General features: G+C 35.3%; 1 protein-coding gene across 8 annotated transcripts in view; it reads right to left on the reverse strand.

The window, feature by feature from the left end:
• Positions 1-14,466, reverse strand: part of GRIA2 (glutamate ionotropic receptor AMPA type subunit 2) — a 103,146-nt gene that overhangs the window by 38,479 nt on the left and 50,201 nt on the right. For all 8 annotated transcript variants that reach the window (XR_013950353.1, XR_013950354.1, XR_013950355.1 and 5 more), the window contains 2 exons: positions 12,623-12,784; positions 94-261 (listed from right to left, as the gene is read on the reverse strand). Coding sequence is in view for 5 of the 8 variants with exons in the window: in XM_080589670.1 (XP_080445796.1) it covers positions 94-261; positions 12,623-12,784 (330 nt within the window). In the remaining 3 variants the exon portion in view is untranslated. The remainder of the gene's footprint in view (positions 1-93; positions 262-12,622; positions 12,785-14,466) is intronic.

Here is a 14,466-nt window from a genome sequence, read left to right on the forward strand (position 1 = left end):
CAAGGCAGGTTAGGAGACTGGAAGGTTCTTTTCAAGCATTTATAGAAGATTTCACACATACACTCATCCCAGCATTCATTCTAGGGAAGCTACCTGTTTTAATGCCCTTTCTATTTCTACACCATGACCCCAGGGTACAGCTGGATTTGCAAGACAATCTCCAGCATTTCCTCTTCTGGAGATCTCAATCCTCTGTTTACGCAAATTACGGAAAGCTTCTGTCATCACTTGAACAGCATCATAGGTCAGAGCAGATGTATACTGAAAAGGAGTGAAAATAGTTCATTAACAAACAGCTTCAGTTTCAGCAGACCTTCCAACCCTCTCAATCCATTAAACACAGAAATATATTAAAATTAAAGACAAAAGTAAAACTTCCTTGAAATCAGACCAGTTGGGTCTGATTCAGGTTGGGGACAGTAGTAGTAAGTCTAAACTGAAGACTTATAGCTGTTTTCATGGTGTGAATTCTACTCCTTTCTCATTACAACTGTGTAACACTTCTGTGTGCAGACATAGCTAATGTCCACAGAGGTGAACAAGGGAAAAAAAAAATAATTTCCACTATTTAACTTGAGTTAGCCTACAGAAACAAGATACTGTTCCTTTGATTATACCCTTCATGAAGGTGCATTTATATACAGATCTGCAGACCACATCTCCTCCCACATATATACCCACAAAACCAAACAATATATATTTGCATATATATGTTCTTATCTGTTAAATATAGAAGCCCAGGAGTAGCTGTTTTCTAGTATGCAATACCTTGGGCAACACCCTGAAAAAATACAGTTTTCGGGATGAGATGCCTGGAGGAAGAAGTGATGCCTCTCAAAGAACTATAGGAGAGGAAAACCCCCACATTCCTTACCTGATATAAGGAGCTTTATATTTTACAACTTATGAGCTATCAGAGAAGAATCCTGTGATCACATGCATCACAAGCTGGGGCTCAACAGTCAAAAGCAGTTATATTCATTTACTGGAAAATTTTACATCTTAACTAACTAACTGAACAAAAACCACATGTGCATACACACTGAGGACTTTGTTGGATGGGCTTTATGAGTCCAGAACATTACAATTATGCCAAATTTAAGACCCATTTTTGGAAATATGGGCCAGAATATAACTACTTACAGCCTTATGAATGAATGCAATGATCCCTATGAAGGCTATTAGATGCTGAAAATATATAAACTGTAAAGCAGTGAGAAATGATATATTGGCTCTTTGCTTCAATGGTTCAGACTTTAATAAGAATTTTAATTAGCTAGCTCAAGTCATGCAGAAGGCTCTTCTAATTGTAACCAAGGCAGTCTTTTGAATTGAGGTCATTTTCTGTATGCAACTGTTAGACCTTGGAAAGTAAAAAAAGAAAGGTGGAACTCTTTTTTCAGATGTACAAGCTTACTGGATGATTAATGTGAATTTTCTCAAGAAAGTCCTCACAGTGACTTGTATGGAAATAATTAAAGGGATCAGAACAACCGAAAAATGAAGGGAAAGTCTGACTGGAGCTGACATGACTTTCTGCTACTGAAGTAGCACTGATTAAGTAGGGTCATAGATGAGGAGATGAGGACAGAATAACAGAGAGAAGAGAAAGGACCCTGAGTCATTTCTGGGGATTGGTTAACCATAGTACTTCAAATGTAGCTATTTGTAGTACAAAAATGTGTTGTACTGCATTGTAGCATTTTGAGAAACTTTGTATACAGCACTGCTATAAACCATCAAAATATACTTTGAGTAGCAGAGGAAATAAGACCTTGAAATTGAGAAGTTGTAGTGCTATCTAATTCAGTTATCTTATGTTTCATTTGATCCCTGGGATATTTTAGTATTTTATCTCAGAAATACAATCTCTATGTTATAAAATTAGTGCCCTGAATATCCACAACTCAGTCATATATTCAGTTTGTGTAGGGCTTTGCCTATTAATATGCATCTGTATGTATATACATCACCATGTGTAAAATCCACATGCTTTAATTGAGGTTAAATCAGCTTTAATCTAGGGCTCTTGATATATTCTCCACATATTATACCTTCATGCTGTGGAGGATGCCACGAAAGCAAACACTTCTTGCATCATTTCTTACTGCTTTAGTTGCATCTATTTTCAGCTCTTCATGGGGACTATTATATCTATTCATTAAACTGCAGAGAGCTTTAACATTAACAAAATTGAATCTAAGTGACCTCATGACCATAAACAGGAAATGACAATCAGATAACCTGGCCATGCAGAGGGATGTGTGTATGCATCTGCATACAGAAAAACAGTTGTCACAAGTTAAAGGATGCATTAGCCTTGTCTTGATTCACTATATTTTATACAAGACATTCATTCAAGTTCTGATTTGTGTTATGGAAATCAATGGGAGCACTACTTGGAATATTATTCTCTGCAAATGTAATGGGCTCTTACAGACTACTACTTTTACAGCACTGTAAATCTGCTAACTTCATTTCAATTACTTTCAATTTTAGATGATAAAACATGCAAATCTAAGATTAAACGCTATCGATACCATTCTATAGTTCCTATATAATTGTCTGTATTTATTAAAATGTTGCAAAGAATATGCAAAAATATGACTTAATTCATAATTCTAGAACTATAATAAACTGATAATATAAACTATAGTATAATACTCTGAAGTGCCTAAGGATTTTATGTTATTTGCTAGAAACATGGACTGCATGCATGTCCTATGAAAAGAATCCTCTCTCTCACTAAACATGAAGTGAAATGCCCCAGTTGCCAAGATGAAAAAACACAAGGACTATATGCTATTTTATTCAACCTAAGTTCAAAATGTACTACGGAACGTAATGAAATTTATCAGTTGCAGTTGCCAAAGATTAATCTCAAAAGTAAAGATAGAACAACGTCATCCAAGACTGAATAGGAAATATTAATCATGTGGTGTCCAAGAAAAACTGGCAAGATGCTGACCTTTCTTACTTTTAACTGCTGCCCAGTCATTCACAACATACCAATAACCCTTAAAGTGCCAGTATCCTTTTTAAAAGATACTGTCAGTAACTGAATCTTCTAAAAATGAAACACCAGAAAATATCCCCAGAAGCACAAGATTTCTTTTTATATGCGTATTTTGAAGCTCTAAGATATTATAAAAAGATTCAATCACATAATGTTAGTCTATTAGTCCTGAGTTTAACCCAATGCCTGTCCACTTGCTGAAGATGTAAAGCTGGAAGATAATCTCAGAGATCTAAATTGTAATGAAAAAAAAAAAGGATATACTTGAGCAGTAAAAAAAGAAATGAAAATGTGAAGGCATAAATGTAAAAGAAACAAACAAGAAAACAGTAAGGAAGAATTTTGCATTACAAAAAGTGGAATTCATTTTCTCTGTAATTGGATGCCAGCAACGTCAGCAATGTCTAAATCTATCCTTGAGATACCAGCCTTTTTGTTTGCTTTTTTTTTTTTTTTAAACATAGTCAGGGAAGAAATTAGAATTTCCAGGGAGTGATTCACTTGACATGTTAGACACCTTCTTCACATAAAATGACTCTTGCCTTAGATTCCATTAATTTAGTCTCCAGTGACTTATGTGACTACTAGAGGAGTCCAGGGCAACCAGCTTAGATACAGATGTCTATACTGCAGACACACTAAAACAAATGAAAACCACCCAAGGGGACTTTGAACTACCCATTCAGTTGAAATGTAATACACCAGTGAGAAAGGCAAACAAGTAATAGGGTATTTGGGGCACAGACTACTAGCTGAGTCAAAGACAGCAGTGCTACTGTACCAGACATTAGGGAGACCTCAGCTAGAAGAATGTATGCAGCTGAAAGTGTTCAAGAAGGCTGAATTAAGACTGAAACAGGTACAGCAGAGGGTTCGTCACCATGTACAGGGTGGGGCATGCTATTGGAAAAGCAGGAGAAGAGACCCTACATCACAGAGGTTAAGAGAAACAAGGTCGAAAAGCAGATTGAGCATTTTCCTTGGATGGAGTGAATATTCAAAGAGAGGTAATAAAGGAAGTGTTCTTTGCTGCAAGAGTAAATGGATAGAATCAATGCGTATAAGATGTTCAGCATTTTTCCTTATATTTAAGCAATTTAAATATACTTAAATATAAACAAATGTAGAACAAAAGCAACGCATATACAAAGACTCAAACTGTGCGTCCCTGTAGCTTGTGGGTATATAAACAGTTAGGTTATGGCTCTGTATTACCATTTAATTTTTTTTTGTCCTAACGGTTCACTAAGCATTTTATCACCTTGTTTGCAATACTTCACTAAGCTATAGAGGTTAAATTGAACACAGTAAATTGTGACAGCAAATGGTGCCTCGTTTTAATAAATGCTACACCTTTATTTTGTTTTTATGATTATGCTTTCATCTGGAACTGCATATTTTTCTACAACAAAGTATTACTCTACAGGAGTGTTCGTATATGCCACTCAACAAAACAGAATTGCCTTTTCGTAGTGCTCTGTACCAAAGAGGTCATTTTTGGTTTAAAATTTCATAAAGATATACCAAAAAAACTCTATGTCTTTTATTTCAGAACTGCTGAAAACTCGTATACAGATCTAGAAGCAATCTTACATTTTCATATATTATATATAAAAACTACATATATAACATAAAGAGTAACTTGTCAAGGACTAGTCAAGGAACTCGGGAACTACTTCATGTTTGTGTAGACAAATTAATGCAGCTTGGGCAACTATTTCTTAAGGTTCTTTAACTAGAGGGCTATCCGGGGGATATATTGAAAACTGACAGTATTACACACATCTTGGAAAACATTTGAAAGTGTTTTGACAGATGACAGTGCAAAAATCACTAATCGATGGGAAACTGCTACCTCCTTAGGGATGTCTTGTTATACCTTGCATACAGTCATGACAGAGCATGGGAACGCAAAAGTTTACAGTTTACACTCATTTCTTTTTACTAAGTTCCTTATTAAGTCTATTAATTCTTGCCCTATTCTCATCCATTTTTCTACATATGTTTTTTTTAAACCCTCCTAATTCTCAAACCTAATGATCAGTCCTGGTGAACTTTATATCACCAGACAAACAAACAAAAAAACACAATTACTTAGATTCGAAACCATGGTGCCTGACAGAAATAGTATAAACAATTATTTGGATTTGAACCTGCAGCATTTTATTTACTAAAAATGTGTCTTCCAATCCATGGCACTTTACTGTGGAAACTAGCCATACTGACACAGTAATCGTAAAATCTTATTTATTTGTGTAATCTTACCTCTAACCTTAAAAAGAATACATTTTCAAAAGAGGAATGGTCTTTTGATGATAATGCTTTTTTGATGATAACAATCACCTTTAATTTACTATAAACCACAAAGAATATACGCCTTTTTAATCATAACCATACTAATTCATAAAACCTTTTTTTCTTCAAGACTAAGCTAGAGAAAAGTATGCTATTCTTCACAGTGTTAAAAATCAGCAGGATCCAACAACAAACACTGATGTATATGGGTTATAATATTGGAAATACACAATACAGGAGCATTTAAAGCAGAGGATGAGAATGTACAAATAGGAAGGGCACAGTCCTCTCTGAAAAACTGTGCTGTAAGAAACTGATTTGAAAGGGCTATTATGAAAGTTTAAGTGTAAATATAACAAATGGGAAAATTAAAACTGGTTGTTGCACATGATAGCAAACTAGAACAATATGCACATGTAAGTAATCCTAAATAAGATCAACAATGAAACTATGCTGTCTTTCTAAAAATGAATAGGTGTATTCAGAACTGCCTTTAAAATGCTTCTTCTGCCTGTTGGCATTTAAAGATCTTTTGTATCATTAAGTCTAGAAGCAATAGGACACAGAATCAACCTTTTAATCCACAAAAGAAGCTTCTTAAGAGTTAAGAAACAAAAACTAGCCTAGTACATTTTGTCTGCTTTCCACTCTGCCTTTTACAATGATGACCTCTTTTTAGACACTCTCAAAGTGAGAGTGGCTTATCAACCCTACTGTGTGGTTTTGTTTGTTTGTCTTTGTTTTTTTAACTGCTTTACTCCCAAAACAGACTGGAAACTCTTTCAGTTCCTGTGTTCTATCACAAGAGTCACTCCCACTTCAAAAATTAACATTAAAGTAAGTGATAAATCATTAAGTATATGTGACTTAAGGAAGGTATACATTTTAAAATGTAAAATGCTATTTTACTAAAATATTTACTGAAATATAGACTTCAACCACTACTCTTTTTTATGATAAAAATGGTCATTCGAGCATTACCTGCGGCAAATGTCCTTGTTGAATTGAGCTTTTAACCAAGAGAAAATTATTGACATGATTATGAGAGTGTATTCTGTATCATTTTCTAGAAAAAAAAACACTCATGGTTGTTGCAATTAACTCAATTGGTAGACAAAACTGTATTTTTTTGTTAGAGATTAGATCAAACATTTGGTATCAGTCATTTCATAATACCATGGTATCCAAAGCCCTTCTACTTTCACGATCAATTCTCATCTACCCTATCCAGCAAACAGCCTATGTATTTGCCTATTGTGTCTACGGAAAACACTTTTTCTCCTGTTTGCTCCAAAGTAATTCCAAGACAAAGACTAACAGAATTAAATAAGCCAGCTTCAGTAGGTCACTGATTTAACCACGAAGTAGTACAGTAATTGCCAGAGAATAATAAATACTTTTCTACTCTGCTGCCCCTAGATTTTGGCTAACAATATAGGCTGCTACCCATGTTGGCTGGTCCTTAACACCAGCTGGGCCCCAGCAGTCAGCCTGCACATCTCCTCTCCTTGTTCACATAGGCGACCCTCAGTGCCTCTCCTCCTCCCTTATCCCCTAGGCCTGAGCAGCATCCTGCCATCTCACAGCTGCCACCACATTTCTGCACCTTCCACCTACAGCCCTCTTCTGAATAATCACCTTCCTCCTACTGCTACCTTCAGCTCTGCGAATCCCCCCTCCTCTTGTCCCCACTTCTCCATCAAGCTATCCCACCAGAAACACCGATCTTGGTGAGGCCAGAGTACACCTGTACTTTCTGAGCTCTGCAGCATGAAGGAATAGCAGCCTCCAGGTGTTTAGATCAATCATATGCAGGTGAGATGCTGGATGAAAAAAATGAGAAAGAGATCCTAGGAAAACAGAGGCAGGAGGTATCCACTGAGCTCTGTTGGCTGAATATCCTTAATCGCTGATAATTATTAAGGATAGGTGGATTCAAACTCAAAGAAAGAGCTGCACAGGTACATCAGGAGCTGGCTCAGTAGTTCTCCCCTGAAGTCCTGCAAAAATTTTGCTTTGGCACAGTTCAGACACTTTTACTTGTAGTATGTCAAAGGATCTGGGTTAATAGGCCCTTTGTATGTCTGAGACAAAGCTGGAGATATTGCCTCAAACCACCCTCTGCTTTCACTGACTTCCATTCTTTGAGTTTTCTTTAAAAAGCTATCCTAGAATGAGTGATTACTTACGTAAAGGAGCCTTAAGCTGTTAAAGAGAGGCATGTAGTTTAACACTCACGTTTCTTACACATTTTTCATATATATTTTCGCAAGTAGAGAAGACTGAATATTGGGATTCAAAATTCCAGTAAAATTAGACAGCTAAACCACCAACTGATGTGTTTTTTTGTGCCCAGCAATCAGGTAGACAGAACACAAGGACAGAAAAATGTAGGCATAAAAACCTCACACATGCAAGAGTACAGTTTTATACAGACACTTAAAAAAATCAACTCTTTAATTAGGACCTAATAACAATACTGAAACTAACTTTTTATTATTATAATAAATTATTAATAATTCACATGGAATTACTCGAATTCAGTCATAATCAACCATATTTTTCTATTAAAACTATAGTTGATGCAACAGAGTATCAATTATAACTCTTATTAAAATGTCTGTCTTTAACTCTTAAAAATACATTTTCTAGCATGTTGCAATCATAAAAATAATACCCCCAAAATAATGATATTATTTAAGTAATAAAGTGGTGGTCTATATCTAGACTGCTTCCTGAATTTCACTGTCTTCTTTGTTACTATCAGTCATCTAAATTTTATTTATTTCTGCAAACTAAATAAACACTTTTATATTTGTATGAGAGTAAATATACATTTGTATATTATACAAATATATTTGTATAAAAGTTTGTCTGCATGTTCTGTGTATTCCTTTCTTGAGATATACCAGCACCAACAGAGTTAAACCAGAAGCTCTGAAGTATTCCCTACTCATTCGTCATGACTGACCAGTTTAAGATCAGCGGTTTTCACCTTTTTCAATTTTATCATAAACAGCATGCCACTTGGTACTATATCTATGTACTTTGAATTCTGTTATCATAATATCTTCAGGAACAAATAGATTTCATAAGAATTTTTTACAAGGCTAGAGGACTGTTAAAAAGGCTTGAATATGTGAAACTACTAAAGGCAAAATCAAAATGTAAAAATAACCTATTATTTTCCTATCATAGCTATACATTGATGGGGGGGAGGGGTTATGAAACTTAAAATGCAATCTTGTAGGTGTTCAGAATGTTTTCATAAACAGCATGAAGGAATTTAAGCCACTGAAACGGGCTGCAATGAGTATCGGGCTTTTGCCATCTTCCAGGACAGTGGTATTCTCTATGAGTCTGAGATGCCCTCGGCTTTCAACGAGGCAGCCCCCAATTCTTTTCTGCATGCAGTTTCTGTATATTTACACAAGTTGTCTCAGGTACGTCCTGCACACACCAAACCTAAATTTGCTGTTAGGAAAGCTCATCACAAGGTAAGATGGTTTTCTACTCAACCATATCTCACTAGCCTTCAAAAGGTAATGAACTGAGCCTCTTCCTGAAATTATACCAAGGGCTGCCCCCATTGAAAGGGTTAATAAGAATAGGAAGTTGGAGCATTTGGATGTGAATGGAGCACTGCCTTTCAGTGTTCTTTTGCAAAGGCAAGAGGTTTGCCTTAGACATAATAGCCTGATACACGAATGCTGTGAAGGCCGGGTGTATTTGTAAATACACAATAGTGCAAAAGAGGAATACAACTTTTGCTTTGCCAGCAGCAAAGAAATTAGCCAGGCTGCTCAATGATGTGTTTCAAGACCTCCACATTATTGGCAGTTTAAGAACTGTATGCAGAGACTGAGAACACCTACAGTTAAAACAGACACATTCAAAATTAAATTTGAGGTAAGCTGAGTGTATCAGCTTTGTTTTTGAAAGATAAGTCAGTTTGAAAAAAAAAAAAAGGCAACAAAGCAGTAGTTTTAAGTTTCTTTCTTTTTAACAATATAGGTAGTTTTTTAGTCAACAAAGGCACAGTACAGTAACCAGTAACAAGTAACATCTTATCTATGTCCTGAAAGTGAAATATATTTCAATTAATATTTTATGAAGACGTATTTTTAAAGCAATTCGATCCAGGTCCTCTTCTGGGCATCTGTAGCATTAGTCTTCAATAAAGTTTATCTTTCTTGAAAAGCATATCCCTTTGCAATGCACTTTAAAAAAGAAAAAAAAGGAAGAGGTGTCTTTCTCCATTTTCAAGACTGTACTTGTGACTGGGATGCCAGTCATACTGCACTGACTTATATTTTATAATGTAAATCCAATGATAATATAACACAGTTGCAATGCTTTTGCCTGCAATGTGATGTATGCAACACCAGGAATAACACTGCCCCCACTGCTGGGGAGTTGGATGTGATGTTCTCCAACCCACACCATTCTTTGTTTACCCGCTAGGAGCAAGTAACCTCCTTTCGATTATATATTTGTAATACAAAAATTCTACCAGCTTTCCTATTTGTTTCATAGAGAAGTTGTAGTCATAGCTTTAGAATTACAGAATGCACGGGAACTGGTGACATAAGCTCATTTATGAACAGTGGCAGTTTGGATAACTACCTTCAAATCAAAGGTGATTAAGGATATTCAGTAAGATAATGGAAGAGAGAAATGAGAGACCAGTGAGTTAATGTACCTCAGTAACTTAAGACTTTTATACACTACTCCAAAAAGTGTAGGATAATTCAAATGACTAGCATGTTAATATGCAAAGGAATGGCTTCTTCAAGAAGGACAGGCAGGGAATGCAATTCAATGCAAAGAGGCATAAAATCCTTTATTTTACAGGAATGATCAAGTGCACAGATACGGTATGAGACTGTCTAAATCAGCAGCAGTACAGAAAAGCAATGCAAAAAAGGATCTGGATATTAGTGTGCATCTCATGATAAATGTAGTTCAACAGTGTCATGATGGTAAAAAAAAAAAAATAGTACCACAGAAAGAAGTACTGAAAGGAGTACTGCATCTGAGCTACACAAAGCCAGCATTTCCATTTGTACAGCACAGCACTCAGATGAGGTGCTGAACCCAGTCTGGCATTTCAGAGAAGACAGGTACCAACTAGAAAGGTTCCAGAGCAAAATGACCAATAGGATCTGAGGGTAGAAAATTCAAAGTTTAGTTTAGCCAGAAGGAAAGCAAGAACAAATGTGGCAGCCATCTTCAAATGTAGAAGGACAGCTAAAAAGAACTTCCTCATATCCACTGAAGCAGACAAAGCAGTAAAGGAATTAGGAGACAAAGACTGATTTAGGGTAGAGCGAAAAGGCTGTTTAAACAGTAAAACTGACTGCCTGGGAAAGCTGTGAAATCACTACCCATCAGGAATGGCACAGGTATTCTGTCCTCAGGCAAGGGGGACGGACTGGATGACTGCTCAAGGGCCTTTTTTGCCCTATTTCTATGGTATCCATGATTCTCCTCTGCCTCTAGCTCCCTCAAGAATGGGAATGAAACGTGACATATCTCTGCTGCACATGACACGAAAACTGAGAAGTAACATGAATAATAGCAAAAGATAGTACGCTATGCTAAGGAATACAGTAACCAATACAATCAAATTCTCCAAATATAGTGATATACATCCACTTCCCCCCCAGTCAGTACCTCTAGCAGTTGTAAATTATCAGATAATTTAGTATAAAACTTCTCTGAATATTAGTGTGATCCTGTATATTCCTTGTGCAGACACTATATAAAGGAAGACAAAATCAGATCGGGCTTTTAAATTGAGTTTTCAATTGGTTTTAAATCACCTAACTAATCAAAATGTTATTCACTTAGTTTTCCTATCCATAACAAAATAAACCCCAAAACGTAAGATATTCCAAATACTCTCCTTCACCACTTTCAATTTCTAATATATTTTGAAAGGACCTTATATGGAAGAAAGAAACTGTGATAAAGTTACATATTTTAATGTTATAAACAAACAATTACAACTATTTTATCTAACACACTTACAGTTTTTCCCCCCTACCAAATTACGTGTCCCACTAATTTCTTTTCCATCAACTAGGAAAGCTTCATTCTGTTTTCAGTTTATACTTTTTGTCTTTACTTATGCCATTCACAGTGATTATTTCCAGACTTAAGATTCTGCAATATTAGCAAACTTGAGAATCAGAATGTAAATAGTCCTTATGTAGCTTGTATGACACAGGCTTTGGCTTTTATCAAACTTCAAATAAGAAATTCACTTGTTCTGTCAAACATTTTTAAATAAAAAAAATAACTACAGAAAAACCATAGCTTTAACTAAGTCCTTGAAAATTTGGCCTCATAAAAAAGAAAACCTGGACTTTTTTTTTAAATTTACATTAAGGTTAGTACTTTAAAGGATTTATGTTCCAGGAATTTGCAGAATGGTCCTTCCATTTCTTGCTGAAGCTTCTTATCCATCTCTTTACAAATCAATAATATACTTCATATTCAAACTAGAGCATAGAAAAGTTATTCCTGTATCACTTGCCATTTACCTTTTTGTAATACTATTCAGAGTTATTTAAACTCTTTGCTCATTTTAGTAGAATTTCTGATTGTGGTACTTAAAAGAAAAATTATTTAGTATTGAAATTGCATTATTCTTTTTAACATCTTGCAAGCAGTAATTGATCTGCATAACTGCTACATAAAATAAGATACCATTATCCCAGTTTTATGCAGAAGGAAAGCTGAGATAGGGAAGTTTACATTCTTGCCCAATGCCACATCTTGTATCACCTGACTGAAATTAGACAATATTTCTGTACCACAGACGTACTTTCTAATTTTAAGTTTTTAATTTTAAAAGTCTTTGTAGGATTTAGGCATCTGTCTCAATGGAACTGTCCTACCATTTTGTTGGGAGATAATGTTTACCAGAAAGTACTAGATCTGTGCTCCCTGAAAGCACACATATGACTATATATATGTGCTTCTAAAACATTTCAAAACAAGAGAAAAAACAAAGAAGTCAGTAGCTACTTAATATATCATCACATCAAAACAATTTCCTAACAAGCTGTCAGGCAGATATTTACAGTGATAAAAGAAAAATTCAAGTTGTCTTCAATATTTTTTGACAGTTCAGTATCTTTGTCGAACCAGCACTATGATAGAAAATGTTAAAAGTACCCGAGAGAAATATAAAATCGTGTTGGCACAGCTGATTTTGTAGGGTTTTCTCCATCTCTCTTCTTTCTGTTCCAATCCTCTTACTTCCAGAACATCTATCATCGTTAAAACAAACGCAAGACATACCTTAATTGTACTAGTGTGTGCACCGGGATATTCTTTTTCCTCTAGTGTTGACCAACGTTGTATAAATTTTGACACCAAAGGATCATCATAGTCAACTATCTGAAATCCTGAGACATTAGCTCCTCCAAACTGAATTTTGGATAAATCTCCATCAGTAAATCCCTGAGCACAGAAAACATGTCTGTTACTCCAACAGTTCTGGCAGGTCTCAATAGCATACACATATGAAGAGTTACCATATGACTTCTACTGCAAAAGCGTAAGTCAAATATTTTCTTCAAACAGGATCCAGGTTTATAATCCTGGGCTGCCAGGATTAAATCAGCCAACAATGCTTCTTGCTGCTCACTAGATAGTGAGCACCTTCATAGAACAAGTGCTGAATGGATCTATCTTTGCCACAATTACTTTCCTAAAAAAAACACTTAATTTCAATGTGACTGCATAGATTAGAAAGGCAGTAACAGATAGAGTAAGCTTAGCCATGGTTTAGTCTTGTACCAGTTAAGGGCACAGTTGTTTTATTTTTTCAGCAGGAACACTGAAGCATTTGGCAAGACTTACCGTCTCCCCTGTCTCCCCCTCCCTACTTCTTGATCGCACAATCTTTTCACAAATTTTGGAAGAAGGAAACAGTTCTTAAATCTCAGCTATTTTTCTTGAACTTTTTTTTTTAATAAAATGAAAGCAGGTTAGACTAAAACAGTTCATTTTTTTGCAAATTAAATGAGGGATACCTAATTCTGTCTACCAGTGTTGATAAATAAATATCAGATAAACTCATCACTTCAGTTGTGTGGTGTTACTGAACACTTTCTCAGCCTTTCCATTCAGATCAGCACCATTCTGAATCTTCAATTGTCTTGATTCATTCCGAGTTATTTCCATATATCTACAAATGTATCTGTATCTAAATTACATATTTGTGGGCTGGAAAGACTCTGCCAAGAATAAAAGCATGAAACACAAATGCACATCAAATTAAAGAGCTTTGCCAAAGTGAGAAGACAAATCTTGTTCATTCCTAATGAAACCAATGAGATTAGGATTGGATTTTTAGGTCAGCACTGAATGATTTGAACCTGCATTCTGAATAGATTATTTCTGATGTGTGCTCGCCTTTGTTGCTGTTCACCAGCAGTACATACATTTTGATTTTTCATGTTTCATGTTTTAATGTGTCCCAAATAACCATACAAATGAATTTACATGAAGTACTGATTTTAGACACTTCAGTTTAAATGAACCTTCTGAGTGAACACAAAAGTAGTAACCTCAGACCACATTATCAGACATTGCTACAACTGCTATACTAGGTATACTTCATCTTAGCAATGCTCATCAATGATATGTTGATGCATGGTAATATAGACACTTCTAAAGGGTCATTAAACTTATTATTGTGAGCTTAAAGTTTGCACACGAGCATTCATTTGGCCCTTCTCCATTTATCAGGATGTTTTATTCTTAATATAGATCAATTTCTTGACTGACTGATCAGAATGGAGGAGAACAACCTCACAGAAAGGAAGAAAAAAAGATGGATTCAGCAAGAAAGATAGAATATGATCAAGTACTAGGTACTTCTGACAGAAAATAAACATTTTAAAAAACATTACCATATATATATATATATATACATGATATTATACAAAAGATCTGCAATATTTGCATTTAAACTGCACAAACTTGTAGTAAGCAAATAAAATACTAGGCTTTAAAATACATGATTCAGCAAGTTTAAGATCTTATGGGCTTAAAGTTACAAACAAAGCAATGACTACAATAACAACCAGTCAACGTAATGAAATACACTAGGCAATTTTTCTAAAATATTTATTTCC

Source organism: Anser brachyrhynchus, assembly GCF_964034855.1.
Source record: "Anser brachyrhynchus genome assembly, chromosome: 4".
NCBI lineage: Eukaryota > Metazoa > Chordata > Aves > Anseriformes > Anatidae > Anser > Anser brachyrhynchus.